A 26,608-nucleotide genomic window follows, 5' to 3' on the forward strand; every position below is an offset into this window, starting at 1 on the left:
GGAAAATACATAATCGATTTCATCTCTGTTAGTGTTGATCGAAGTGATACCGAAAGAAGACATTTGGAAGCATGCGTTGTACGCTTTTATATTTAGAAGAAATTTTGATTCTGGAGTTTCCCCGCTCATGTAATGAAAAATTCCTGCTGAGGTGCTTCCAGTGGTGGTAATCGAATTGTTCCATGCATGTAACAGAATCCTTGTTTCTCTACTGAATCCTTTCGCGTTGCAAAATTGGCAGATGTTATTCATTTTCCCATTAAGGGGGGTAGGACGTCAAACGGGCCGACTTGGGGCAGGAGGGGCACCACAGGACACTTTAATTTATACTGTCTATACTTTTACAAATAAATTCAACCACTTTGTCAGCATGACCAGGAAGGATTCAGAATTCACACTCATAGCAATGGAAGTTCGAAAACAACGAAGTAATTTTTTTACATGTGAAATTTCATCTTTTTTTCACTTACTAATGGCAGCATTTGTTGCTATAGGTACACTTTTCTTCACAAGTAAGAGAGATTCTTCGATGAATTTTGCACAGCATACAAACCAAACTCAAAGGTGTACGAAACTCTAGAATTTTCCAAATCTATTAAAAACTGTGGTAAAAATTGAGGTAATTAACTAGAGAATTTGTGTTACAGTTCATTCGTTTTTTCATAAATTAAATAAATTCTCGAGTTTAATACACCTGTGAGTATGGTATGTATGATGTGCAAAATTCATCGAAGAATCTCTCTAATTTATGAAGAAAAGTGTACCTAAAGCAACAAATGCAGCCATTAGAAGTGAAAAAATGATGAAATTTCACACGCAAAAAAATTATTTTGTTATGTTTTCGAACTTCCACTGCAATGAGTGTGAATCCTGAATCCTTCCAGGTGATGCTGACAAAATTTTTATGAATTTTGTTTGTAAAAGTATAGACAGTGGGAATTAAAATGTCCTGTGATGCCTCTCCTGCTCCAAGTCGGCCCGTTTGGCGCCCTACCCCCTTTAACACGTATCTGGTATATTCTTCCGTCGGGTAGTAGCGGAATACTTCATTTGTTAGGTGGTACTGTTTAGTTGACCTCCTCCTCTTTTACGTTAGAGCATTGTCTAAAATATAAATCAAATCAACTTTTTAGCAACAAATTCACTAAGTATACTTGACATACTTTTCACACTTTATTTTCGGTTTACATTCCGTCACTGTATCACTTTTACTGCGCACACTTCACTGTTTGTTTTTACTCACTCACTGCAATACTTTTTGGGTTCCTCCCTTCGTCACTAATAAGAAACTGACGTCGAACCCGCGACGGATCTTGCTTTATGTAACCGTACCAATGGATATCCACACCAGTGACGAATTCCAGAACATACCAAAAAGGCTTCAAATGGTCCAAACTGTTCCACAACATTCACGAGTGTTCTTGAAAGTTCCAAAATTACCTGGGATATACCGGGATGTTGCCGAATGTTTTGGAATCAGCCCGAATCCCAGATCATTGTGCAACATTCTGGAATGTTGTGAAATACTCTCGAATACCCTAGAATGTTCTGGAATGTTCTCAAATGCTATTGAATATTCTGTAATGTTCTAAAAATTTCTAGAGGTGTGAATCTTCCCAGTCGTTATATCTTCAAAAGCACGTCCTTCAGGCAAAAACGGGAACCTTCTTCATGGATGAGGAATAGAGGCTACCACATCATGCAACTCCCTTGACCGTACCGGGACTAGTTTCTGGGTTTTAGCGGCACGCACATTGTACAATTACTTTTATAATATTTATTTATTACCCATCTTCCCCTATAGCTCCCTAGAGAATGTTAATAACTTTTTTTTTATTTAAAAGACTTTAAGAGTTTTCACATAAATTTCGGTGGTATTACTTTTCAGCATGTACATAAATCCTCTGTAAAATACAAGAAAATAAGAGAAACTGGGATGAATATCTCGGAAGGATGAATAGACAAAGATTACCTCTCCATATAAGAAGATTTAAGCCATTTGGGAGAAGAAGTCATGGAAGCCCAGGGAAGCCGTTGGTACTGTAACAGTCAAAACGGAGAGACGTCTATTGTCAAAAGTGATGATGATGATGTACATGTATTACACCTCCCCAAGTCAGCCTCTTTCTTTGAGCAACATCTGCAGTTGCCTCAGGGCTCCACGATCTGCTTGCGGCCTCAGAATACGTGTACGCCCACCTAACTGGAGCACCCGCCTTGTAAGCCGGCAAATGAGTAAGCCGGTTCCCAAGCCGCTCACAGGAACGCACTTTCCAACTTTTCCGAATCTTTTCACGTGGGAAGAACAAAATTACTGATCCACTACAACCGACTTCTGAAGTACACTCCGCAACACCGGCAACGTCCCAGCGGGCTCAAAACTAACCTCATGCACCCCAAGAGGTTAGCAGCCAAGTCCTTGACTTCGCGAGCTCCGAGCAAGCCCACGAGGTTATTTCATAATAAGCCCTTTCAGCCACTCAGCCTCAGCAACAGAATTCAGGAATTTCTATTGGACTTTCCCTGCTAACATTAACTGCGTTTGCTCTAAGGTGCTGCTTCCTGCTGTAAGGCGCTGCAAAACACCCAACACCTGGCGGCCTGGGAAAAGCAGTCGCCCTTGAGCCAGGCCCGTAGGCCTCCACAGCAGCCCATTTAGGACGATTAGGGAAGTATTGGCCCTTCACATGCAGGCTGAAAGCAACATTCTTTCCCCGGGTGGTGGAAGTCGGCTATGGAGCCCATACCCGTATTAGCCACAGGGCGAACACAAAAGTGGCCAGAAAATGATATTTTGCCCTGTAGGAAACAGTAAAATTCTAACACACAATCTAAAGGTTTTGCTGAACGTTCATAAGTACCAGTTCATTTCTAAAATACGAGTATATTGAATTTTCCAATATCGGAGAAGAGCACAAGTGTTTAGGGCACGTGTAACCCGCGAAATGAACAGACGAAAAAAATCAATGGAATTGGATTTCTCATACTTCATCGCGAAGAAAAAACTAACTTACAACAGCAACAAAAAATGAACTTTGCTTCTTGAATGAGTAATTGTCAACAGTGTGATGTCACCAACCCTGCGTCATGCAGCTGGTATCAGAAAGCTATCTCCTGAAATAATCTTGTCCCGTGAGAACGCGAGGCCACATTCCGCCACCCACATACTCCCAAGTCATAATGTCTGATAACATCGTAACTCTGATTTAACCTTTAATTTACACTATTTCAAAAATTTTCTTATTGCTAAGCCGGTTACCATGGATGATGACGTCAGTACACAGAAAATATGACTTAATAAGTACCATCCTTATGTATAAGAGCTATTACTTCCCTATTGTCACCTATGGAGGAGAAACACGGACAATGACAGAAAGGGACTGGACAAGACTGCAAGCAGGGGAAATGAAATTTCTCAGAGCAGTTAAGGGAAAAACAAGAGTGGACAGAGTGAGGAATGCAGATATTAGAAAGAACCGTAAACAAGGAAGTATGAGAGAAGAAATCGAAAAAAAGAGCTTAAGATGGTACAGGCACGTTAAGAGGATGCGTGGGTAGAGTCTCCCAAAAATTATGCACCCAGACGCGGCAGTAGCCAGAGCGGGATCCGGATACATACATACGTACCATTCGGGTGTATGCGCTGATGAAGGTCTACTAATGTCGGATCTATTTAATTTTTAGTTATTCGGATGGCAGAGCAACAGATACTATGCTCGTAATAGGACTACTTTTGTGTTAAATAAATGGCAGATGATGTAATAAATGATCAAGGAATATAAAAGCAATTGCAATCGTTCAAAAGACGAATGACGACTGGACCTGGTGGGATACGAATACAGTTATGCACAGAATGTGAGAAACTATTTGCGCCTTTCTAGCAGCAGTGTACCGTAAGTCTCTGTAGGAGTGAAACGTACATTATGATTGGAAAAAAACGCAGTTCATTCTTGTTTTCAAGAAGAGTCTTCGAATACGCGCTCTAAACTAAAGGCCTACATCTATGACGCAGGTCTGTCGTAGAACATTGGAACATATTTGATGCTTTGGTATTACATTTCTGGAGAACGAAAATCTCATCTGTAGAAACCGACGTGGGTTCCGAAAACAACCATCGTGCAAAATACAGTTCGCTCTGTTCGTCCACAAGATCCAGAGAACAATAGATACAGATAGGCAGGTGTATACCGTGACTTTTGACTTCCGTGAGGTGTTCAGTACAGTTCCTCTCTGCCGCCTAATCAACAAAATGCAAGTGCACGGAATATCAGACCAACTGTCTGAGTGGGATGAAGAGTTTCTAGCAAAAAGAAGTCATTCCGAGTGGAGAGAAGTCTTCAGACGTTAAAGTAACTAGGGGTGTGCACCAGGGAAGTGTTGTAGGATCATTGCTTATCACAATACTTCCACATGGCCAAGTGGATGTTGTAGGAAATTCCATGAGGCTTTTCGCGGATAATGCTGCTGTATGCACAGAAGTCGCGACGCTAGAAAACTGTAGCGAAATGCAGGAAGAGCTCCAGAGGATCGACGATTGGTGCAGGGAGTGGCAATAGACCATCAGTACATACTAACGTAACGCTCTGCGAATACATAGGCAGATAGACCTATTTTTTATTACACAGTTGCAGAACAATCACTGGAAACAGTTACATCCATAAAATATCTAGGAGTTTGCGTATACAGGGTGGTCCATTGATAGTGACCGGGCCAAATATTCACGAAATAAGCATCAAACGAAAAAACTAAAAAGAACGAAACTCGTCTAGCTTGAAGGGGGAAACCAGACGGCGCTATGGTTGGCCCTGTAGATGGCGCTGCCATAGGTCAATCGGTTATCAACAATCCCCATTTTTTATTACATATTCGTGTAGTACGTAAAGAAATATGAATGTTTTAGTTGGACCACTTTTTTCGCTTTGTGATAGATGGCGCTGTAATAGTCACAAACATGTATAAGTACGGGGTATCACGCAGCATTCCGCCAGTGCGGACGGTATTTGCTTCATGATACATTACCCTGGTTAAAATGGACCGTTTACCAATTGCGGAAAAGGTCCATATCGTGTTGATGTATGGTTACAGTGATCAAAATGCCCAACGGGCGTGTGCTGTGTATGCTGCTCGGTATCTAGAGAACATCATCCAAGTGTCCGGACCGTTAGCCGGGTAGTTACGTTATTTAAGGAAACAGGAAGTATTCAGTCACGTGTGAAACGTCAACCACGACATGCAACAAATTATGATGCCCAAGCAGGTGTTTTAGCTGCTGCCGTGGCTAATCCGCACATCAGTAGCAGACAAATTGAGCGAGAATCGGTGTTGAGAATGCTATATCAACATTGATTGTACCCGTACCATATTTCTATGCACCAGGAATTGCATGGCGACGACTTTGAACGTCGTGTACAGTTCTGCCACTGGGCACAAGAGAAATTACGGCACGATGACAGATTTTTTTGCACGCGTTCTATTTAGCGACGAAGCGTCATTCACCAACAGCATTATCGTAAACCGGCATTATATGCGCTATTGGTCAACGGGAAATCCACGATGGCTGCGACAAGTGGAACATCACCGACCTTGGTGGGTTAATGTATGGTGCGGCATTATGGGAGGAAGGATAATTGGCCCCCATGTTATCGATGGCAATCTAAATGGTTCAATGTATGCTGATTTCTTACGTAATATTCTACCGATGTTACCACAAGATGTTTCACGGCATGACAGAATGACGATGTACTTCCAACATGATGGATGTCCGGCACATAGCTCGCATGCGGTTGAAGCGGTATTGAATAACATATTTCATGACAGGTGGATTGGTCGTCGAAGCACCATACCATGGCCCGCACGTTCACCGGATCTGACGTCCCCGGATTTCTTTCTGTGGGGAAAGTTGAAGGATATTTGCTATCGTGGTCCACCGACAACGCCTGACAACATGCGTCAGCGCATTGTCAATGCATGTGCGAACATTACGGAAGGCGAACTACTCGCTGTTGAGAAGAATGTCGTTACACGTACTGCCAAATGCATTGAGGTTGACGGACATCATTTTGAGCATTTATTGCATTAATGTGGTATTTACAGGTAATCACGCTGTAACAGCATGCGTTCTCAGAAATGATAAGTTCACAAAGGTACATGTATCACATTGAAAGAACCGAAATAAAATGTTCAAACGTACCTACGTTCTGTACTGTAATTTTAAAAACCTACCTTTTACCAACTGTTCGCCGCGCGGGATTAGCCGAGCGGTCAAGGCGCTGCAATCATGGACTGTGCGGCTGATCCCGGCGGACGTTCGAGTCCTCCCTCGGGCATGGGTGTGTGTGTGTGTGTGTGTGTGTGTGTGTGTGTGTGTCCTTAGGATAATTTAGGTTAAGTAGTGTGTAAGCGTAGGGACTGATGACCTTACAGTTAAGTCCCATAAGATTTCACACATATTTGAACATTTTTGAACCAACTGTTCGTCTAAAATTGTGAGCCATATGTTTGTGACTATTACAGCGCCATCTTTCACAAAGCGAAAAAAGTGGTCCAACTATAACATTCATATTTCTTTACGTTTTGCACCAATTTGTAATAAAAAGTTGGGGTTCCTATTTTAAAAAAACGCAGTTGATATCCGTTTGACCTATGGCTGCGCCATCTAGCGGGCCAACCGTAGCGCCATCTCGTTTCCCCCTTCAAGCTAGACAAGTTTCGTTCTTTGTAGTTTTTTCGTTTGACGCTTATTTCGTGAGATATTTGGCCCGGTCACGATCAATGGACCACCCTGTAGAGCCATTTGAAATGAAAACGACCACAGAAAATTAACCGCAAGTAAGGCAGCAGCCAGAGTGAGATTCACTGGAAGAATCCCTAGGAAATGTAGTCCATCAACGAAGGAATTAGCATACCAAACATTCGTTCGACTAATACTTAAATATTACTGATTGGTATTGGTTCTGTACTAGCAACTACTGAGGGGAAACAGAGAAGCTCCAAAGAAGAACAACGCTTCGTTACAGGTTCATTTAGTAAGCACGAAACCGTCATCGAGATAATCAACCAACTCTGGTGGTAGACACTGCAAGAGAGGTGTTCTGCATCACGGTATGGTCTACTGTTGAAGTTCCGAGAGCGTACGTTCCTAGAAGATCCAACCAATATATTACGGATGCTTACATGCAGGAGAAGGGGGAAATTACAGTGGTGCACAAAGTTCTCTGCTCCACACACCGTAAGCTAGCTCGCGGAGTATAGATGTAGATGTCGATCACTTGAGAATACTCTACGTACCAGTACCTGTTATGACAAAGAATAATGTTTTGTGCAACTGGAACTATAATTTATTTTAATTATTAACAACAATTATCTTTTGCATCGTAGATGAACGACATACTGGAAAAACTAACATAGAAAGAGACATACAAAAATACCATATAAAAGCATCAGTCCCACTTACACATCTAATATCTGTTACTCTTTGATATCTGAAGGAGTGACGTCTGTGAAGTTTAAGCATCCCAAAATATTTACACCAAGGGCATTCGTTGACCACGTGTTCAACAGTTCGTTCATGAGCTCCACAGCAATAAGGTTGTTAAGTTTCCATTCGATCATTAGGGCCCTAATGGCCTGTCTGTATACACCATCTGATAAAAATCATCCGAGTGCCACTACGTAATGCGCAACTGACCACTAGACGTCATGAGAGGCGGACGCGCCAGTGTAGAAGGAGGCAGGATTATTCTGTTTCCAGTACAAAAGCAGAACAGCAGAATGGTTCGGTCAGGAGATCTGGACTGGATGTCACATGGATAACAAATCCATCGGAATCTTTCAACCTTCTACAGTTGCCCAAGTCAACTATTGATGATGTACTTGTGAAGAGGAAACGCAAAGGAAAACCATAGCTAAACCAAGACCCGACAGACCTCACATAGTGATGGACAGCGGCCGTCAAGGACTGCATATGGTGGCTGCAACAGTCATATGAAATCATGGGAAGGAGTCACTCGTGATTTACAAAACGCTACCATTAGTTCAGCTAGTACTGTGCTTAGGAATTTAAAAAAAATGCGCTGAAATGGTCGAGCAGCTCGTTACGAGGCACACATTTCTGCAGTCAGTGCTAAGCGAGGTTTGAGGCAGTGCGAAGGGCGGCGGCAATGGACAGTGGAAGACTGGAAACCAGTGATTTCGAGTGATGAATCACTGAGGCAACACGGTAAAAGGGTTCGGTTTTAGCACATGGCCTGGAGTAAGTTATTTGCCATCATGTGCAGTGTCAACAGTGAAGTACTGTGTAGGTGGTTGCTGTACGCGGTTGTTCTTCTCGGTTGAGGTGTTATCCCTTGTTTTGCTTGAGAAAACGCTAAATGCGGAGTTATATGAACGCTTGTTAGTGCATTATCTACTGCGTGCAGTGAAGGAACAATCCAGAGACGATGGATAACTAGTCTAACAGCCACTTGGGAGGACCGGACGCTACGTTAGGTGGTGGATAGAGGTCAGTTCGAGATCACAACGTCGACGAAGGACCCGCCAGCAACACTGGTAACTTAAACTCGATGTCATCACTGAAACAATACCAAAACATCAAATATTTAGTGTGCACGAAGTACAACAGTTATGATAGCGACAATTGGGCAGCCAACACTGGCAGGATAGGAGGAAATTGGCCATTATAGTGTGCACTGGTGATTACGGTCTCACTGCCAGCAGCGGCACCAATTCAGCACCCTGATGTCACACGGCAGGGGGACCTGCCAGATTAGCATGATGCCACACCCACACTGTGTGCACTGGTACACAGGTTGCAGGAGAAGATGACCAGGACACCCATGCTCCAGTCGTGGACTGCACACAGAAAGGTAGCCACCAGCACCAGTATCTGCCCTCAGGAACAACTGAAGGGCTGCTACATTGGCTCACCCCTCATGATTGCAGAAGAACAGCTGCACTTCCCCATGTGGGAACTAGCGGCCCTCGGGGTGGACGATGGCAAAGAATGGCGGCTTGCTGGTCTAGGGCACCCAAATTCCTTCTGTCGGCCTCAGCATGAGTGGCTAGTGTCGTAGCTGTCTGTGTCAGAGTACCCAAGGTGAGCTTGCTGTTCATAGGAGCTCACAGACACCTGGATGGGTAGATATCAGGCTGGCGTAGGTTTCTCTTCCATGGTAGTCAGCTGAATTTGAGCATACAATCACTGGAAACGAGCAATATGAAAGCAAGGCTAGCCCACGTTCATCGTGCTACTGTGAGGTGGCAATGACGACACATGGCCAGCTTTTTGCATCTGGTCAGCTCTCTTGTTCGTGTCAGAATTTCACAACTTTACCTTTCAGATGCTCTTTTTGCCATTCCAATATACTGAACAGTTATTCTTGCAACTGACTTATACTTTCTTGCACCACTTTATGTGGTCACCTTTATGGTTGAATCTCTCTGTTACCATGATGTCAATCTGCTGTGTTGCTGGCTTGGGCACCCATCTCAATTCTCTTATTCGTTGCTGGAATTTTGACTGGCTCCTGACCTGTTCTGTCTTGCATACTGTGTCACCAGGGAAGATTTATAAAGTGTGTCTGCATACACCAGGTATACTATTCTACAGCCCTTCAGGGACTCGCAAGTCACCAATTTGGCATCCAACTGAAAGACTTACACTTGGTGATTGATCCACATGAAATAAAATTAAGGAAAAGAATCTCCTATCTAGGAATTAATGCAGTCTAAGAAAAAAGTGACGCACAACAAAGGACTAATCCGAACTGGATGGAAATCGATAGATTTGATGTGTGAGAGTTAACCACCATTGCGCTCTCAATTAAATATATGGCCGAAAGAGTCAGTCTGCATGAATGGTGAAACGAGCCCTTTCGTCCAGGACCGCGTGCCACAAAGGGCGCAGATTCACCACGAGATGGGGAAACTCACAGGCGTCTATTGTCTATTGAGGCCCAAGCGCTGTAGTGTGCGAGTGAGGCAGACGCGAACCTACGTCATAGGAAATACAGTAGAAGGCTTTTTTGGCCGAGGAGACGCAGCAGTGTTAAATATGGCGGACCTAAGATCGGCCATAAAGAAAACATTTATGAAAACTATTTAATTCTGTAGAAATGCTAGGACTCAAGCAACAATAATTTTAATCTGCCATCCTCCATAAATTTTCATGGTGATCCCAATAAAACTTGAATATTGATCGTATCTATAATAGTTTAGGATTTACTGTTAAAGTGAAATTAACAAGTTTTGTAACAATCTTTATTCATTTATCAGAAAGCACTTTGGTGCAAGACTACTGGTCGTGATATTCAAAGTTAAGAAGGAAATTGTATTGGTTTTATGTAAAAGAATTTAACGTTTATTATGTAGTGGATTTTATTGTTACTTTATTGAGAACGTGAAAGTGGTCAAGCTTTGATTATTTAAATACGTGAAAATGTAAAGTAATGTAGAATAAGCTGTAGCCAATCAGATGGACGGCTTCAGGACGGTCGGAGACGGGCAGAGGACAGTTGTGGTCGAGACACCAAAGTGGACAGTTCGGATGGAGACGCGGAAACAGACAGCGCTGGTGGAGACGCGAAAGCTGACGGTCGGTGTTTAGGCAGCTAGGAAGTAAACCGACTTAGGAAATTTCGAGTTGTGTGGTATCGCGGGACTGAGTCTGTGAGTGTGAGCAGCCGCGCGCCTGGTGTGAACTCTAAACTTTTCGCGAAGATAACGAGGTGGAATATTAGACTTGTATTTCGTGATGAGATTGTGAATGATCGAACTGGATATGCGCTCGAGTGTAATACTAATTATAAATACGACCACTTTCGCTATTAGTTTGCTTTCTGAACAAACATTATTCTAACCAAATCGCAACTGTGTGGACTACATCATTTATGGGTCGTTCACGATATTATTATTACTTTTACTATATGTTACATTAACTTTGCTTTTCGCAAACATGCCATCACCCAGACAGTTTAACCAAAGGGTCACAAATGTATAATTTAGGGAGAGTAATGTGACACGAGTGGTTAAACCCCTAGACGAGTTTGAGCCAAGACATTTCGACGAAGAGGAACCGCATGTGAGCCCGAACATGTTTAGGATGTTAGCTCGCATGTGATGTGCATGGACAGACAAAAAAATGATTATAGTTTCAGAAAAAATTGCATAACTTATTCACGAGAAAAAGCTTCAGAAATGAACAAGTCAGTAACGCGCTGGTACATCTCTCGCACTGAATGCAAGTGGTTATTTGGCTTCACGTTGATTGATGGAGTTGCTGGTTGTCCTCCTGACAGATATCGTGCCAAATTGTGTCCGACTGGCACATCAGATGGTCAAAATCCCTAGCTGGTTCGAGGACACTGCCTATAATGCTCCAAATGTTCTCCATTGGGGAAAATTTCTGGCGACGTTGCTGGCCAAGGCAGTTTCTGGCAAGCATGAAGATATGCACTAGAAACTCTAGCCGTGTGCAGGTGGGCATTATTTTGGTAAAACGTGAGTCCAGCGTGGCTTGCCATGAAGGGCAACATAACGGGGAGTAGGAAATTGTCAGCGTACCTCTATAATTGACGAGCATCTACGCTCAAACCGGATGACATGTAGGCTCAATGAAGCATTACACCATCGCAGTTTCTATTTGCACATGCATGATTGGCGCGCAAGGTATTGTGGAACATACCATACAAGAGGCGTTACATGCACTTTGCACGGTAGTGACCACCCTCCCCCCCCCCCTTCACCCCCCCCCTCCCCTGCATGAGAGACCAGTCGCCAATAGTGAATGAAATGAAACAATTAAAACAGAAATTATGAATACGACGTCAAGTGAGATGAAACGTTACGATGACGTCCCTAGAGATCACACGAGGCCTGATTAACTACGTCTTATCAAGCCTCAGTAGAAGTCAGACATCGGAACGAGATACTAATCTGCACCACGCCATAGTCGGAACCCGATACCTGCCTTGCCATGCCTTTTTACTAGTTGAGCTCGCAGACGAGAGGCAATTGTCATCTGGAATACCCACTCTCTTCTGGTGTGTCCAAGGAAACACCGTGGTAATATTTCCATCGGCCAATAGAGGTGTGCGACCAGAGATCGCCCTACGAACCAGCGGAGACTATCCTTACGAATTCCTCATCCCTAGTGAAATTTTCACCTTGGTGACCAGCTCAACGAAAAAACAATAGAGCGTGTCTTGAACGTTTGAAATGTGAAACGACCATGCATGGCGTCAAATTGTTGCTGTGCCATCGCGTGGGAGCACACCTCAGACGCGTAACGGCAAAGACAGCTTACAATCGACCCTAAATGTGTGGGCGGAGAGTTGCTATTGTCCAGAAAATTTCATGCCCAGCCGACAAAGGCGAGATAACTCGTCACCGCCCTCCCCCCCCCCCCCCTCCACCGCTATCATGTAGCGTGCGCTGGAGGCGGCACTCCAGGATCCCTCGTTTTCCGGCAGACTTCAGAAATAAGCCACAGAGAACTGACATGCACAGTCCATAGGCGCCAAGTGGCGTAACTTTTATTACATTGTGAAATCAGAATTGCTCCTACGTCGCCGTATTAAGAGGTTCATCATAAACACAGAAAAGGCCTAGATGAGAGTACTATCTACATGTTAGATCGTAATTACTTCTGCTCTGATTGATAACTGCTTGTTCCCACATTAAAATAATTGTCGTAAATTAAACTTAAACGGAAACAGAGGTTGATTTTCATGAAACGAGTTAGCCAGAAATGGGCGGACACGTTTCATCACGGGGTAGAAAAACGATCGTCACTGTCTTATGCCCACCTTATTAATTTCTCTGCTTTGCTACCTGCTGGTGGACTGAAAGACCGTATTATCTGGCTTGGGATAGAGATGAGGACTGCAGCCCCACACTTTTATTGATCATAAAAATGTAGCCTCTTTCGAGAGTGTTACTATCTTCACAAACAGGTATCAGGAGGCAAAGTAAACAAAGAGTCAAGAAAACTAGAAAGACCGTATTATCTGGCTTGGGATAGAGATGAGGACTGCAGCCCCACACTTTTATTGATCATAAAAATGTAGCCTCTTTCGAGAGTGTTACTATCTTCACAAACAGGTATCAGGAGGCAAAGTAAACAAAGAGTCAAGAAAAGTAGAAAGACACGAGTAATGGGGTCAGACGGATTCCTCTCAAGCGAAAGCAGTGTTGGTGGGAATATCCGAAGGAAGATGCCGCTGCTTAGGACCCCTGAAACGGTAAACGGAAGAATGCGTGAAAGACTAGGAGAGATAGAGATTGAAAACACGATGCGGAATGCTCAGCAGCGTAGTAACCTGAGGGGAGGAAGGAAAGAAAGAAGGAAGGAACATTAGATCTGAAGTCCCGTCGACATCCAGGTCATTAGAGACGGAGCACAAAATCGGATTGTGCCAAGGATGGGGAAGGAAATCGGCCGTGCCATTTGAAAGGAGCCAACTCGGTATTTACCTGGAGGGATTTAGGGAGATCACAGAAAACCTAAATCTGGATGCCCGGACGCGGGTTTGAACCATCGTCCTCCCGACTGCAAGTCCAGTGTGCTAACCACTGCGCCACCTCGCTCGGTAACCTGAGGGAGACTGAGAGATCGGCACTACATCTAAAATACTGATAAACGTCGGATAAACAGTAACAAGAATTAAAACTCATAGGCAAACAACTCTAAAAATATTAGATAAGCGAAAGTGGAAAAGCGCAGAAAAATTATACAATCAACATAACGTATCGGTGAAGGAGGAAGAGCACAAATAAAATCGTTTCTTCAGTAGGAAAAGTGACGACTTTGTTTTTAGGTACAGCGGGTCATTAAGGATGATTATTTGGAAAATGGTAAAATAGTGACTAGTAACATTATTCGAACTTCTGTAAAGTGAACTAAAGCGGGAGGCTTCGAGACCTGAATCAGAAAACAGCTGAAGCACCAAATAGCGCTTCCTTTCACACAGCGGTCTTTATAATAACGAAAGCGCATTATTTGGCCCGCTGAATAATTTCCCGCCTACCCATATTTGGTCTCATGTAACTTTCAACTGTTTTCTAACAACGTCGTTATGACAACCAACTGCTGTTTATGAAACATAAAACATTGTTCTCGTAAGGCTCATTCAAGGTCCCGAGCTGCTTGAAATGCTCATTTGCGATCATTATGTCTTATCTCAAACCACTCACTTTATAAAGCTTTACATCTGTATAATTTTAGACCTATAGGCTTGGGACACATCTCGTATAACTGTCCGGAGCCTGTCTTAATCTACACGAAGTGTGTGGTAAGTGTTTGTACTTTTGGAAATATGGTGGCAAGCGCATGGACGAATCACGAAACGAAGTTTTCTCTGTAAACTCATTTGCTTTCAGTTTCATGTTATTCGTTGTGTTTGTGTGTGTGTGTGTGTGTGTGTGTGTGTGTGTGTGTGTGTGTGTGTGTGTGTGGAGTCTTTGAAAACAAACAAACTGTGTTTCCTTACTTTTGTCCTTCTTTTTAGGGCAACTCAGTATTACGCTCAACTCAAACTTCTACCACCCGGCCACCAATTCATCAGAAGACATCGAGGCTGCTGAAAGGGCCTTGCAGTTTAATGTAAGTTCAAAGTCATTCATTTGTATACATGTTGGTCTGGTCACTGAAGTCGCTACAGCAGAAAGAACAGTAAATAACGAAGCTTTAAATTTTATTTTTTCTTCAGTTTCCGACACAGTTTGTTCCAAAAATTTTATTAGTGGTGAATAGTGTCGGACTAGACTGTCCAGTCTCAAGCGATAGTCTTCATTGTAAATGTTAACATACATTTTTACCAGTGCACACATACATACGTACATTAACTTTTACAGGCTATGGTTTAAGAAGGGACAATGTTGCCACAAATAAAGATTTTTGAAGGCAACTGTGGCGGAAACTGAAGAAAAAATAAAATTTAGTGATCCAAGTTGTGGTCCTTGCTCGCACATTATGTCGGAACATCATGAACAAAATTTTACTTTTGTGCTACTGGAAGCAGCGGTGGTTCTTACCCAACTGTGGGATGGGTCTGGCTGACCGTGCATGGCAGATTTAGAATTTCTATTACATGCTTCTTGGGGTTGTGCAGAGGACTTAATGGGTAATGTTTTGATGAGCAAATTTGTCCCTAAACGTTCGGTTTGGATATAAAACATTTGAAGATGGGATCACTTTCAAATCTCCTATTTTACACTACGCACACAAGCAGAGAAGAGGGCGCCTTGGACAGTCTCTTCGTGGGAGTGCGACAGACAACGACTGCGAGAGATTGGTACGTTCGAGACTAGGAGGGATGGTTGTGGTGCTCCACGGATGCGCTGCTGACTTTGAGGAAGAGGTCCTCCGTCACGTAGAAGAGAACCCGATGACAAGTACTCTAAACACTGGTCGTGCCATGTGCTCCTACAGCACTCTGCTCAGAGCTCGTTGTCGGGAGATCTGAAAGTCGTTGGACCCTCAAACTGATTTTGCATTTCTGCGAAAGAAATCATCACCCTTTCAGCTGCCTTTGACAGACATGGGATCCTTACCAAAATTTCGTCCACTACGTCTCCTCCGAAACCTCCTTTTTTTGAGTCATCAGTCTTCTGGCTGGTTTGATGGGGACAGCCACGAACTGCTCTCCTGTGCCAACCTCTTCATCTCAGAGTAGAACTTACAACCTACGTCCTCAATTATTTGCCGGATGTATTCCAATCTCTGCCTTCATTTACAATTTTTTCCCTCTACAGCTTCCTCTAGTACCATGGAACTCATTTCCTGTCGTCTAAATAGATTTCGTATCATCCTAACCCTTCTCTTTGTCAGTGTTTTCCACATATTTCTTTCTTCTCTCATTCTATGCAGAACCTCCTCATTCCTTGTCTTATCAGTCCACCTAATTTTCATCATTCGAGTGTAACACAACATCTCAATTGCTTAGATTCTCTTCTGTTCCGGTTTTCCCACAGTCCAAGTTTCACTACCATACAATGCTGTGCTCCAAACTTACAAACCAAGACATTTCCTCGTCAAACTAAGCACTATGTTTGGCACTAGTAGATTTCTATTGGCCAGGAATGCCAGTTTTGCCAGTGCTAGTCTGCTTTTGATGTCCTCCTTGCTCTGTGCGTCGTTGATTATTTCGCTGCCTAGGTAGTGGAATTCCTTAACTCCATCTACTTCGTGACCATTTATCCCGATGTTAAGTTTCACGCTGTTCTAATTTCTACCACTTCTCATTAATTTCGCCTTTCTTCGATTTACTCTCAATTCATATCCTGTACTGATTAGAGCGTTCATTCAATTCAGTAGATCATGCAATTCTTCTTCAATGCCATCAGCAAGTCGTATCATTGATATCCTTTTACCTTGAATTTTAATTCCACTCCTGAGTCTTTCTTTTATATCGTAATTGCTTTTTCGATGTACAGATTGAACTGTAGGGACAAAAGACTACATCCCCGTCTGTCTTAGACCATTTTTAATCCGAGCACTTCGTTCCTGGTCCTCCTCTCTTATTATTTCATCTTGTCTCTTGTACATATTGTATTTCATCGATCAGCTGAAGTATTTGTTCTTTTACCCATGGTTTCTTCTCAGTTACAAGAAACTACTGTTTATAGATGTGCATTTCTGCCATACATTCCCAGAGTGACGGACAGAATCGGCCGACTACTGCGCAAAGACGTCATAAAGACCATTTTCAAACCGACAAAGATGATTAAAGTGTGTCTCAGCCCGCAGACGAGAAAAGGGACCCACTTGCAATGTCGGGAATATACCGCATACCATGCACAAGGGAAAAGTTTATGTCAGAATGACAGGACGATCAATCAACACCAGCATCAAAGAACATAAGCGACATAGCAAGTTGGAGCAGCTGGAGAAATCGACCGTGGCAGAGGACGCACTGTGTGAGACCTAGCACGTCGTAAAATTCGCCGACACGGACATTCTGCCTGTAGAGAAGCACTGTCACACCCACTTGTTCAGAGAGGCTACAGAAATACAAAAACATGGGAATAGCTTCAACAAGAAAGAAGAAAACCTTAAGGTAAACTGATCCTGGCTTCCATTACGGCAGCGAAAGATCGTCGCATGTAGCAAGAGGAAAACCGCATCGGAAATGACCGCAGAGAAACCTCGGACGTGGGCGCGCCAGGTACATGTAGTCTGCGGCCGCACCCTCCCGCCAAACCGAGCGAGGTGGCGCAGTGGTTAGCACACTGGACTCGCATTCGGGAGGACGACGGTTCAATCCCGCGTCCGGCCATCCTGATTTAGGTTTTCCGTGATTTCCCTAAATCGCTTCAGGCAAATGCCGGGATGGTTCCTATGAAAGGGCACGGCCGATTTCCTTCCCCATCCTTCCCTCACCCGAGCTTGCGCTCCGTCTCTAATGACCTCGTTGTCGACGGGACGTTAAACACTAATATCCTCCTCCCCTCCCTCCCGCCAGAAGAAATCTTCACAGAAGAAGTAGTACTTAAAAATGACCTAATCAGACTCCTCACAACGGTCTTGGTGGATTTATTACAAGACCACCGTGAGGACGTCAAGAAATCAATTGACAGAGCATCCAGACGACTCCTCCAAAAGGGCATGTTCACTACCCAAGTGAGAAATGTAATCCGTGTCACCGTAACCGACAGATGGGACCCAGAAATACAAACACACTGGCGCTCACAACACGATCACACACCACGTCCCCGCTCCCCCTCCCTCACCCCACCGCAAGGCTCGCCACAGCACACACAACCCGATACACAAACACACACACGAAAGTAGGAAAGTACAGCCCCACCCTACCCCCTCACCACCATGGACGAAGCCAAAGTGACGGATTATTTGAACCGCCTTTTCGCAAACGCGAAAGGAATCTAATCCAAGCGCCCCATAATGATGCTTATGCTCCACAAAGAAAACGTGCACGTCGCGGCTTTTGCAGAAACGCGGCTCAAAATGGAGCCAAATGCGATCTCCCAAAATAAAACACATATAGGAAAGACAAGCAGGACGGCAGAGGAGGAGTGACCATTTACGTCATCAACAAAATTTCTGCGAAAGAAATCATCACCCTTTCAGCTGCCTTTGACAACACAGAAGCCATCGCGATCGAAATAAAAGACAGCAACAGACGAACCCTCAGAATAGCATGCTTGTATAACCCCCCCTTCCCCCCCACCCCCAGGGACGGCGCTGCAGGACCAGTTCATACGATATATCATCTCATTTGACCGCTCTATCCTAGTAGGAGATTTTAATGCGAGACACCGTAGGCTTGGCGACAGAGTAGACAACGGAAACGGACGCAGACTATTTGATCTCCTGACCACAGGCCAGGGCATGTTCACTACCCAAGTGAGAAGTCCCATTATATGAACTGACCTTCATAGGACATGAAGGAATCTCAGCCCCAGACCACATCCTACATGGCCCTGACTCAGACAATTAATTTCACCTACCCCGAATTGGAGACTCCATCACAAGCGACCACCTACCCATCCTCTTTTCCACATCCGCCAATCTTCCCCCTCCAACCACTCCCACAGAAGAATAATATGCCAATACAACAGAGCAGACTGGGAAAAATACCAGGATACACTCAACCACGCACTATCCATTCCAATAATCATTACTGACGAAGACGACCTCCGACAAACTCGAAACAGCCATCACCAAAGCAGTACAGGAAGCAGTCCCCACCAAAGTAATAGGAAACTGGAAACTCATCATCCCAGAAGCAGCAATAGACCTAATACGACAGAAAAAGCGACTACAGCGGCAGATGAGACTAGCTGACAACCCAAACCTAAAGAGACAATGGAACAGACTAAACGCTAGAATCAAAAGACTAATATCTCAACACAGACAAAGACAATGGGACGACACATGTAGCAAATTGGACTACAGGAATGGGGGAAATTCTGGAACAGATTCAAAACACTCACAGGGCAACTCCAGTCACACACTAAAACTTTAATAGTAAATAATGAACCTACAACAGACGCCCTTGAGCAAGCAACGACCTTCAAAGAAACATTACAAGTAGTATAATGATTTCCAAATTACAACAGATTCGACGACACATTCAGACAACATGTAGATCCGCAACTAGAAACCCTGTTAAGCTCCCCAACAATTGAAACCGAAGAACAGCAGGCCCTCACCAAAGACATCACAGACGCAGAAATAGCAGATGCGATCTTCTCAGGACGCAACTACGCCCCAGGACAGAATGACATCAGACGCATTCACCTACAGAAAGCCCCCTTCCACACCATAATCCTCATCCTATCCTTCATTTTTAACTAGTGCCTACACAATGAGACAATATCAAGAAACTGGGGGAGAAGCAAGACTATCATGATCCCCAAACCTGACAAACCTACGATTGACCCAAAATCATACAGAACCATATCTCTACTGGTCGTGATTGGAAAGATCTACGAACGAATAATAACTGACCGCATAAGAACTCACGTCGAGACGAAAAACCTACTTCCCCTCACACAAGCAGGATTCAGACACAACCACTCTACTAACGAGCCGTCCGCTGTGGCTGTGCGGTTATAGGCGCTTCAGTCTGGAACCGCGTGACCGCCACAGGAGCAGGTTCGAATCCTGCCTCGGGCATGGATGTGTGTGATGTCCTTAGGTTAGCTAGGCTTAAGTAGTTCTACGTTCTAGGGGACTGATGACCTCAGATGTTAAGTCCCATAGTGCTCAGAGCCATTCGACTAAGGACCCTCTGCTCAAACTGACAGACAGTATTACCAAAGGGTTCAACCAGGGACACTGCACACTCGCAGTGTTCCTGGACATAGAACGGGCTTTCGACAAACTATGGCATCAGGGCCTGCTGTTCATGGCATCAGGGCCTGCTGTTCAAACTAATCAGCATGGGCATCCCAGCCAAAGTAGTAAGGCGAATCAAAACATATATCTCCAACTGGACCTGCTGGGTGCATGTCGCCAATCAGGTGTCGGAGCCTGTACCCCACAAGCTGGCGTCCCTCAAGGTGGCATCTTTTCCCCACTTGTGTATGCACTCTACACTGCCGACATTCCTACGGTAACAACTCCCCACGAAGAAATTGGGCTATAGCAGACGACACGGCCTACTGGTGTACAGAATTACGCACAACGACAGTGCAACAGAAAATGACTACATACCTCCACCGATTGGAAACTTGGATGGTAAAATGGAGGTTAGGACTTAACACAACTAAGACACAGACAGTCATCTTCAGACAAAGACTCCTAACAAACAAGAAACAACAGAACGAACACGACATACGACTAATACTATGGAATAGTCCCCTACAACTAAACGACACAGCCAGATACCTAGGTTTTGTCTGAGTCGGTTTTGTTAAGGAGGTGCATCAGGTGGGTCTTCCATCACTTTTGCTTCACTGATCATTGTACAATTCTCATGCAAATTTTGTCCTTGGCTCCCAGAAAGTTTTTGATAAGACCCAATATAAAATGCAACGGAGGTAGATACACTTTTTTGGGTTAACAACGGAAGTGTTCACCACTTTCTTCTTAAGAAAAGGCCATTTTTCCCATAACAGTGTTTTTATTTGTCTCTCATCATCCACTCACATTTAAAGCAACATTTCCTTGTGTACCCAAACTGCATGCTAAGAAGATTTGCACATGTGCGCCATTCGTAATTACAACAGGTACAGGGACGCTTCCATGGCTGCAACACTCAAACCGCACTACACACATACATAACCTTCATTCATCCAGTTCTAGAGTACGCAGCAGCCCCCCTGGGAGTCATACACGCATCAACTGCGAAAAGTCTGTTTAGCACGGAACGCAGAATCCTACCCAGTATCGCAAGGCTACCATATATAACACCCAGCAGCGAAGTCTATGAGGCAGCCAGAGTGGAGCCACTACAGACCAGACTAGCCAGACTGAGAGCCAGACACGGAAACCATATCCTAAACAAAAGACCAGACATAAAAGACATTATCACAGTTAACAGCCGGCCATGGTGGCCGAGCGGTTCTAGGCGCTACAGTCTGGAACCGAGCGACCGCTACGGTCGCAGGTTCGAATCCTGCCTCGGCCATGGATGTGTGTGATGTCCTTAGGTTAGTTAGGTTTAAGTAGTTCTCAGTTCTAGGTGACTGATGATCTGAGAAGTTAAATCCCATAGTGCTCAGAGCCATTTTGAACAGTCAACAAAAGAATACACAGGAAACCTAAATTCAAATACACAACACCCTTTCACACAATCGTACACAAAACAGCAAAGACGTACCCCGATCTCGCTCCAATCCTGTCACCAATCACAACAAATACCATCATCCTCCCGCACCTAGACGAAAGGACACACGAATAAAACACACTCTACCATATACACAAGAACATGTCCCATTAAAACATTCACCAAGACATACCAAATAAAATCCCGACTCCTTTCCACTCCCCCCTCCCTCGCTCTGCAACAAAAATGGAAAAAAAAACTGTTTGTAAACACAAAATATAATGTACAACTAAATGTAACAAATGGGAAAGAAAAATACAACTATACACTGATACCGTCCTATCAACCACCTGTGACGAGTATAATACCTTCTTACTACTATTAGTGTTCCTACTATTGCTCTTTATAATTCAGTTGCCTATGTTTTGTTTCCACCTAATCTCCTTTGTAAAAATTAAAACTGTAAAATATATGTAATGTAACATTAAGATATTACCTGTATCGTAAACTAGCTATAAATATGAACTATAAATGTTAAGGAACAAATTGCAATGTAAAATTAGTTAAAAGAACAAACTGTAACAACGTAAAACTAGTTAAAAATGTCATTGATAAATGTTAAAGAACCAAGAAAACTTGGACTGTATAGCAAGAAAAATGTAATAAATGCTTAAAAATAAAACTGTTAAAACCTATGGCTGGAAAGGGCTAATAGCAAGCCCTCAAACAGCCCGCTCTACCCCGTCAGGGCGGAGAATGAAAAGTTCAAATAAATAAATTAATAAATAGAGAGAGAGAGAGAGAGAGAGAGAGAGAGAGAGAGAGAGAGAGCGCTCGGCTCGAGTTCACCATCAGCACTGCAGGATGAAGTTTTGACAATGCCAGCCACTCATGGTGGCGAAACGTGCGTAAAATCATCAGACGAACGTCGGCCGAAGAATCCGAGACAGAAGGCAATAGGTAGTTTGTCACTATCCTAATTTATCCTCTGCCATAAGGCCTGCATATCACAATGGACAAATGTCGATTACAGTGTTTCCCGAGAAAGAGACAGTGAGTGTGGGCGAAACGGTGAGGAACTCACAGAAGACAGCGAAAGAAATCTGCATGCTGAACCAGCATTTAAAGGCTATTGTGAATGAAATGAGCCATACTTTTTACCTCAAAGGGATCTCAGTGAAATTGTTCATGACTGAATTTTGTTGAAGCAACAGGCTAATTGTTCAGTATCGCGATTAAAAGTATCGAATCTTCTTCTTCGTGACACGAAAATGAGTCTTTATCACTACTGTCGCTTTGATACTGCTGAATATCTCTCCAAAGATACTGAGTCCTTTATGTAGACTCTTGGCCATGATGTCAGTGTAAATGAGTGGCGTTACTCAATGATTCCAGCATATTTAGTTCGAAAGCCGCAACTCTTCACATTGGGAAGAAATTTGCACCTGTTTCAGGTGCTCATGTAGTTAATCTGAGAGACATATGAGAACTTTATGCCTGCTAATTACACCTATCCAGTAAAAAAATTACGAATGGCGTACATGTGCAAATCTTCTTAGCATGCAGTTTGGGTACACAAGGAAATGTTGCTTTAAATGTGAGTGGATGATGAGAGACAAATAAAAACACTGTTATGGGAAAAATGGCCTTTTCTTAAGAAGAAAGTGGTGAACACTTCCGTTGTTAACCCAAAAAAGTGTATCTACCTCCTTGCATTTTATATTGGGTCTTATCAAAAACTTTCTGGGAGCCAGGGACAAAATTTGCGTGAGAATTCTACAATGATCAGTGAAGCAAAAGTGATGGAAGGCATTTCTGAATGATGGAAAATTAGGGATTTGTGTCTGATGAGCATTTTTTTCACCTTTCAGTGTTGGTGAAAGAATGCCATAGCCATCTTTCACAAGTGTTTACCACAGGGTAAAGCGCTATCGCGATATTGTACAAAAGCTGTTGACATCTCATCACGTTTTGGGATTAAAATGTCACTTAAATTACATTACTTGAATGATCATTGGTATTTCTTTCCGAATAACATTGGCGCTGTTAACGATGAACATGGAGAACGTTCCTATCATCATACATATCAAATGTAAACGTCTTGTTACGGGATATTGAGTACAGCAGTACTGTCCGACTACTGTTGGTCTTTAAAGAGTGAGATTCATGAAGCAAGAATTAGGAGAAAAAGTATTTTCAGGTGTTACTCATTTCCTTATTTCCTTTTTGAAATGACTTTTTTTTGCATTTGGAAGTGTCATTTTGTTAGATACATGTAACGTATAGCTACAGTAAGCGTTTACAAAAATCTTATTACTCGAAAACTGAGGCCTGAGTGGGGAACAGATTCGATTCAGAGGAGAATTTTCTTGTAACTAGAACTTTTTGACTGTATTATCATTTGTGTTACAATTCTCAAACACTATCACAGTCTGGAAGTACACAGAAAGTGGAGTAAGGGACGTGTGTAGTTAGTAAGTGCCATTTGTACCGTAGGTGCGAGTAAATATCGACATCAGCCTTTACTCATTCTAATGAAGTCATTTTTCATTATTTTACCACCAGACAACAGACAGAAAACAGCTATCACAGAGTAATCGATGAATGTTTAATACACGGTTTTATCTAAAGGGTGGAGCCCCTCCACGCCCACACCGACGTGGTGACCATCACAAAAGATCTACTGTCACCTCCGTATTTGTTAGTTACTAGTCGAGGGCTTCACGGGATGTGTGGCACTGATGTTATATGTACGTCAGGGTAGAATTACCCACTAACACGGTCGCACCGAGGAGATAGACAGTGGACGAAAAGTGAAGTGGGCAGAGGAAAAAAGGCCAAGGCAAGCGCCAAGGGAAAAAATCCTCTGCGATAGTATGGTCGGATAGTAAGAGCAGTAGCGGTTTCCTGCTATCTGCGACGGATCATGCAAGGGTAAGGTGGTTTCGAGTTTCGGGTATCGCGCACTGCTCGTTACCGTTATCATAGGTCGTCATAAAAGGTGTCAGTCCTTTCGAGAATGGGCAATGCTGGGCTGGGCACCTGCGAAATCTCCTGGTCAGCTGCAACGTCTGTACCTATAACATGCCAAGGTTGTTATACAGCTGGTCGGTGGGTAATAAATCGATCACAGCGTAAGGGTTTTGGCTGGGTATGTTTGCGTTTAGTGTGCAATACTTGCTTCCCTGCGTACCCGGTTGGTCGGCTAGTTTACATCTGGCTGTGCCAGATAAGTTTGCTGTGCTACAGAGGTTCACCAGTATTTGTCATGTTTGCGTGTTAGTGTTATCCACTGCTGATTAACTGTCCCTAAGCAATAACTGTTTATGGTCGTTTGTGTAATGCAGGTGTATTCGCATAAGTTTTAATTGAACAGTGATCACATACGATTAGACGTTTTGTCTTAAGTCTATTGCGTCGGGTTTTGTCAGTTATAAAATTTGAAGAACATCATTACGTAAATTTTAACCTTGTACGAAAGTCTATTTTTAATCATTCAGCAAGATCCACTACTTTCAGCCTTCAGAGATGGAGGTTAGCCACTTGTGCTACCGATAACGCTTATCACGAAGGCAACAATGCTCATAAACACGATACGTGAAGAGGAAGTAGACGCCTGTTGTTGGTAAAGAGACTGTAAAAACTTAATTCCAGGTGATTTAGAAGAATGTGTAGGATATGGCTGTTTGATGCACTTCAGTTTTTCTTTTACAGTGTTGTTATTGCGTTCCAGAGAATGGTAAATGCCGGTGATAAAACTTTTTCCTGCGCATGTTTGTTCATCACCTGTCCTCCGCAGCCAGTTTCCATGACGCTAGTAACCCTAAGGGCCAAACCCTGTCTCGATTTCACACGGGTTCCTTGTTGTTGTTCAGTGATCTTCAGTTCAGAGACTGGTTTGATGCAGCTCTCCATGCTACTCTACCCTGTGCAAGCTTCTTCACCTCCGAGTAACTACTGCAACCTACATCCTTCTGAATCTGTTTAGTGTATTCATCTCTTGGTCTCCCTCTACGATGTTTGCCCTCCACGCTTCCCTCCAATACTAAATTGGTGATCCCTTGATGCCTCAGAACACGTCCTACCAACCGATCTCTTCTTCAAGTCAAGTTGTGGCACAAATTCCTCTTCTCCTCAGTTCTATTCAGTACCTCTTCATTACTTACGTGACCTACCCATCTAATCTGCAGCGTTCTTCTGTAGCACCACATTTCGAAAGCTTCTATTCTCTTCTTGTCTACAGTGTTTATCGTCCACATTTCATTTCCATACACGGATACACCCCATGCAAATACTTTCAGAAAAGCCTCCTGACTCAATTTCTCTTCTTCAGAAACGATATCCTTGGCATAGCCAGTCTACATTTTATATCCTCTCTAATTCGATCATCATCATTTATTTTGCTCCCCAAACAGCAAAACTCATCTACTATTTTCAGTGTCTTATTTCCTAATCTAATGCCTTCAGCAACACCTGATTTAATTCCACTACATTCTGTTAACCTCGTTTTACTTTTGTTGATTTTCACCTTATACCATCCTTTCAATACACTGACCATTCCGTTCAGCTGCTCTTGCAGGTCCTTTGCTGTCTCTGACAGAATTACAATGTCGACGGAAAACCTCAAAGTTTTTATTTCTTCTTCTAGGATTTCAATTCCTACTCCAAATTTTTCTTTTGTTTGCTTTACTGCTTGCTCAATATATAGATTGAATAACGTCAGGGAAGCAGAAGGGAGTAAGACACTCTCTCTCAACCACCGCTTCCTTTCATGTCCCTGGACTTTTGTAACTGCCTTCTGGTTTCTGTACAAATTGTAAATAGCCTTTCGCTCCCTGTATTTTACACCTGTCCCCTTCAGAATTTGAAAGAGTGTATTCCAGTGAAAATTGTCAAAATGTTTTTCTAAGTCTACAAATGCTAGTATCTTCTAAGATAAGTCGTAGGGTCATTATCGCCTCTCGTGTTCCAATGTTTCGGTATCCAAACTGATCTTTCCCGAGGTCAGCTTCTACCAGTTTTTCCATTCGTTTATAAAGAACTCGTGTTAGTATTTTGCAACTACGGCTTATTAAACTGATACTTCGGTAATTTTCACACATGTCAGCACCTGCTTTCTTTGGGATTGGAATCATTATATTCTTCTTGAAGTCTGAGGGTATTTCACCTGTCTCATACATCTTGGTCACTAGATGGATGAGCTTTGTCGTGGCTGGCTCTCACAAGGTTTTCAATAGCTCTAACGGAATGTCGTCTACTTGGTTCAAATGGCTCTGAGCACTATGGGACTTAACATCTGTGGTCATCGGTCCCCTAGAACTTAGAATTACTTAAAACTAACTAACCTAAGGACATCACACACATCCATGCCCGAGGCA

At 43.3% G+C, this 26,608-nt stretch overlaps 1 protein-coding gene across 1 annotated transcript in view; it reads left to right on the forward strand.

Moving 5' to 3' along the window:
* LOC126094753 (myrosinase 1-like) overlaps nucleotides 1-26,608 on the forward strand; it is a 317,488-nt gene that overhangs the window by 197,628 nt on the left and 93,252 nt on the right. The window contains exon 6 of the mRNA XM_049909304.1: nucleotides 14,505-14,599. Coding sequence (XP_049765261.1) covers nucleotides 14,505-14,599 — 95 coding nt within the window. The remainder of the gene's footprint in view (nucleotides 1-14,504; nucleotides 14,600-26,608) is intronic.

Source organism: Schistocerca cancellata, chromosome 8 (assembly GCF_023864275.1).
Source record: "Schistocerca cancellata isolate TAMUIC-IGC-003103 chromosome 8, iqSchCanc2.1, whole genome shotgun sequence".
Classification (NCBI taxonomy): Eukaryota; Metazoa; Arthropoda; class Insecta; order Orthoptera; family Acrididae; genus Schistocerca; species Schistocerca cancellata.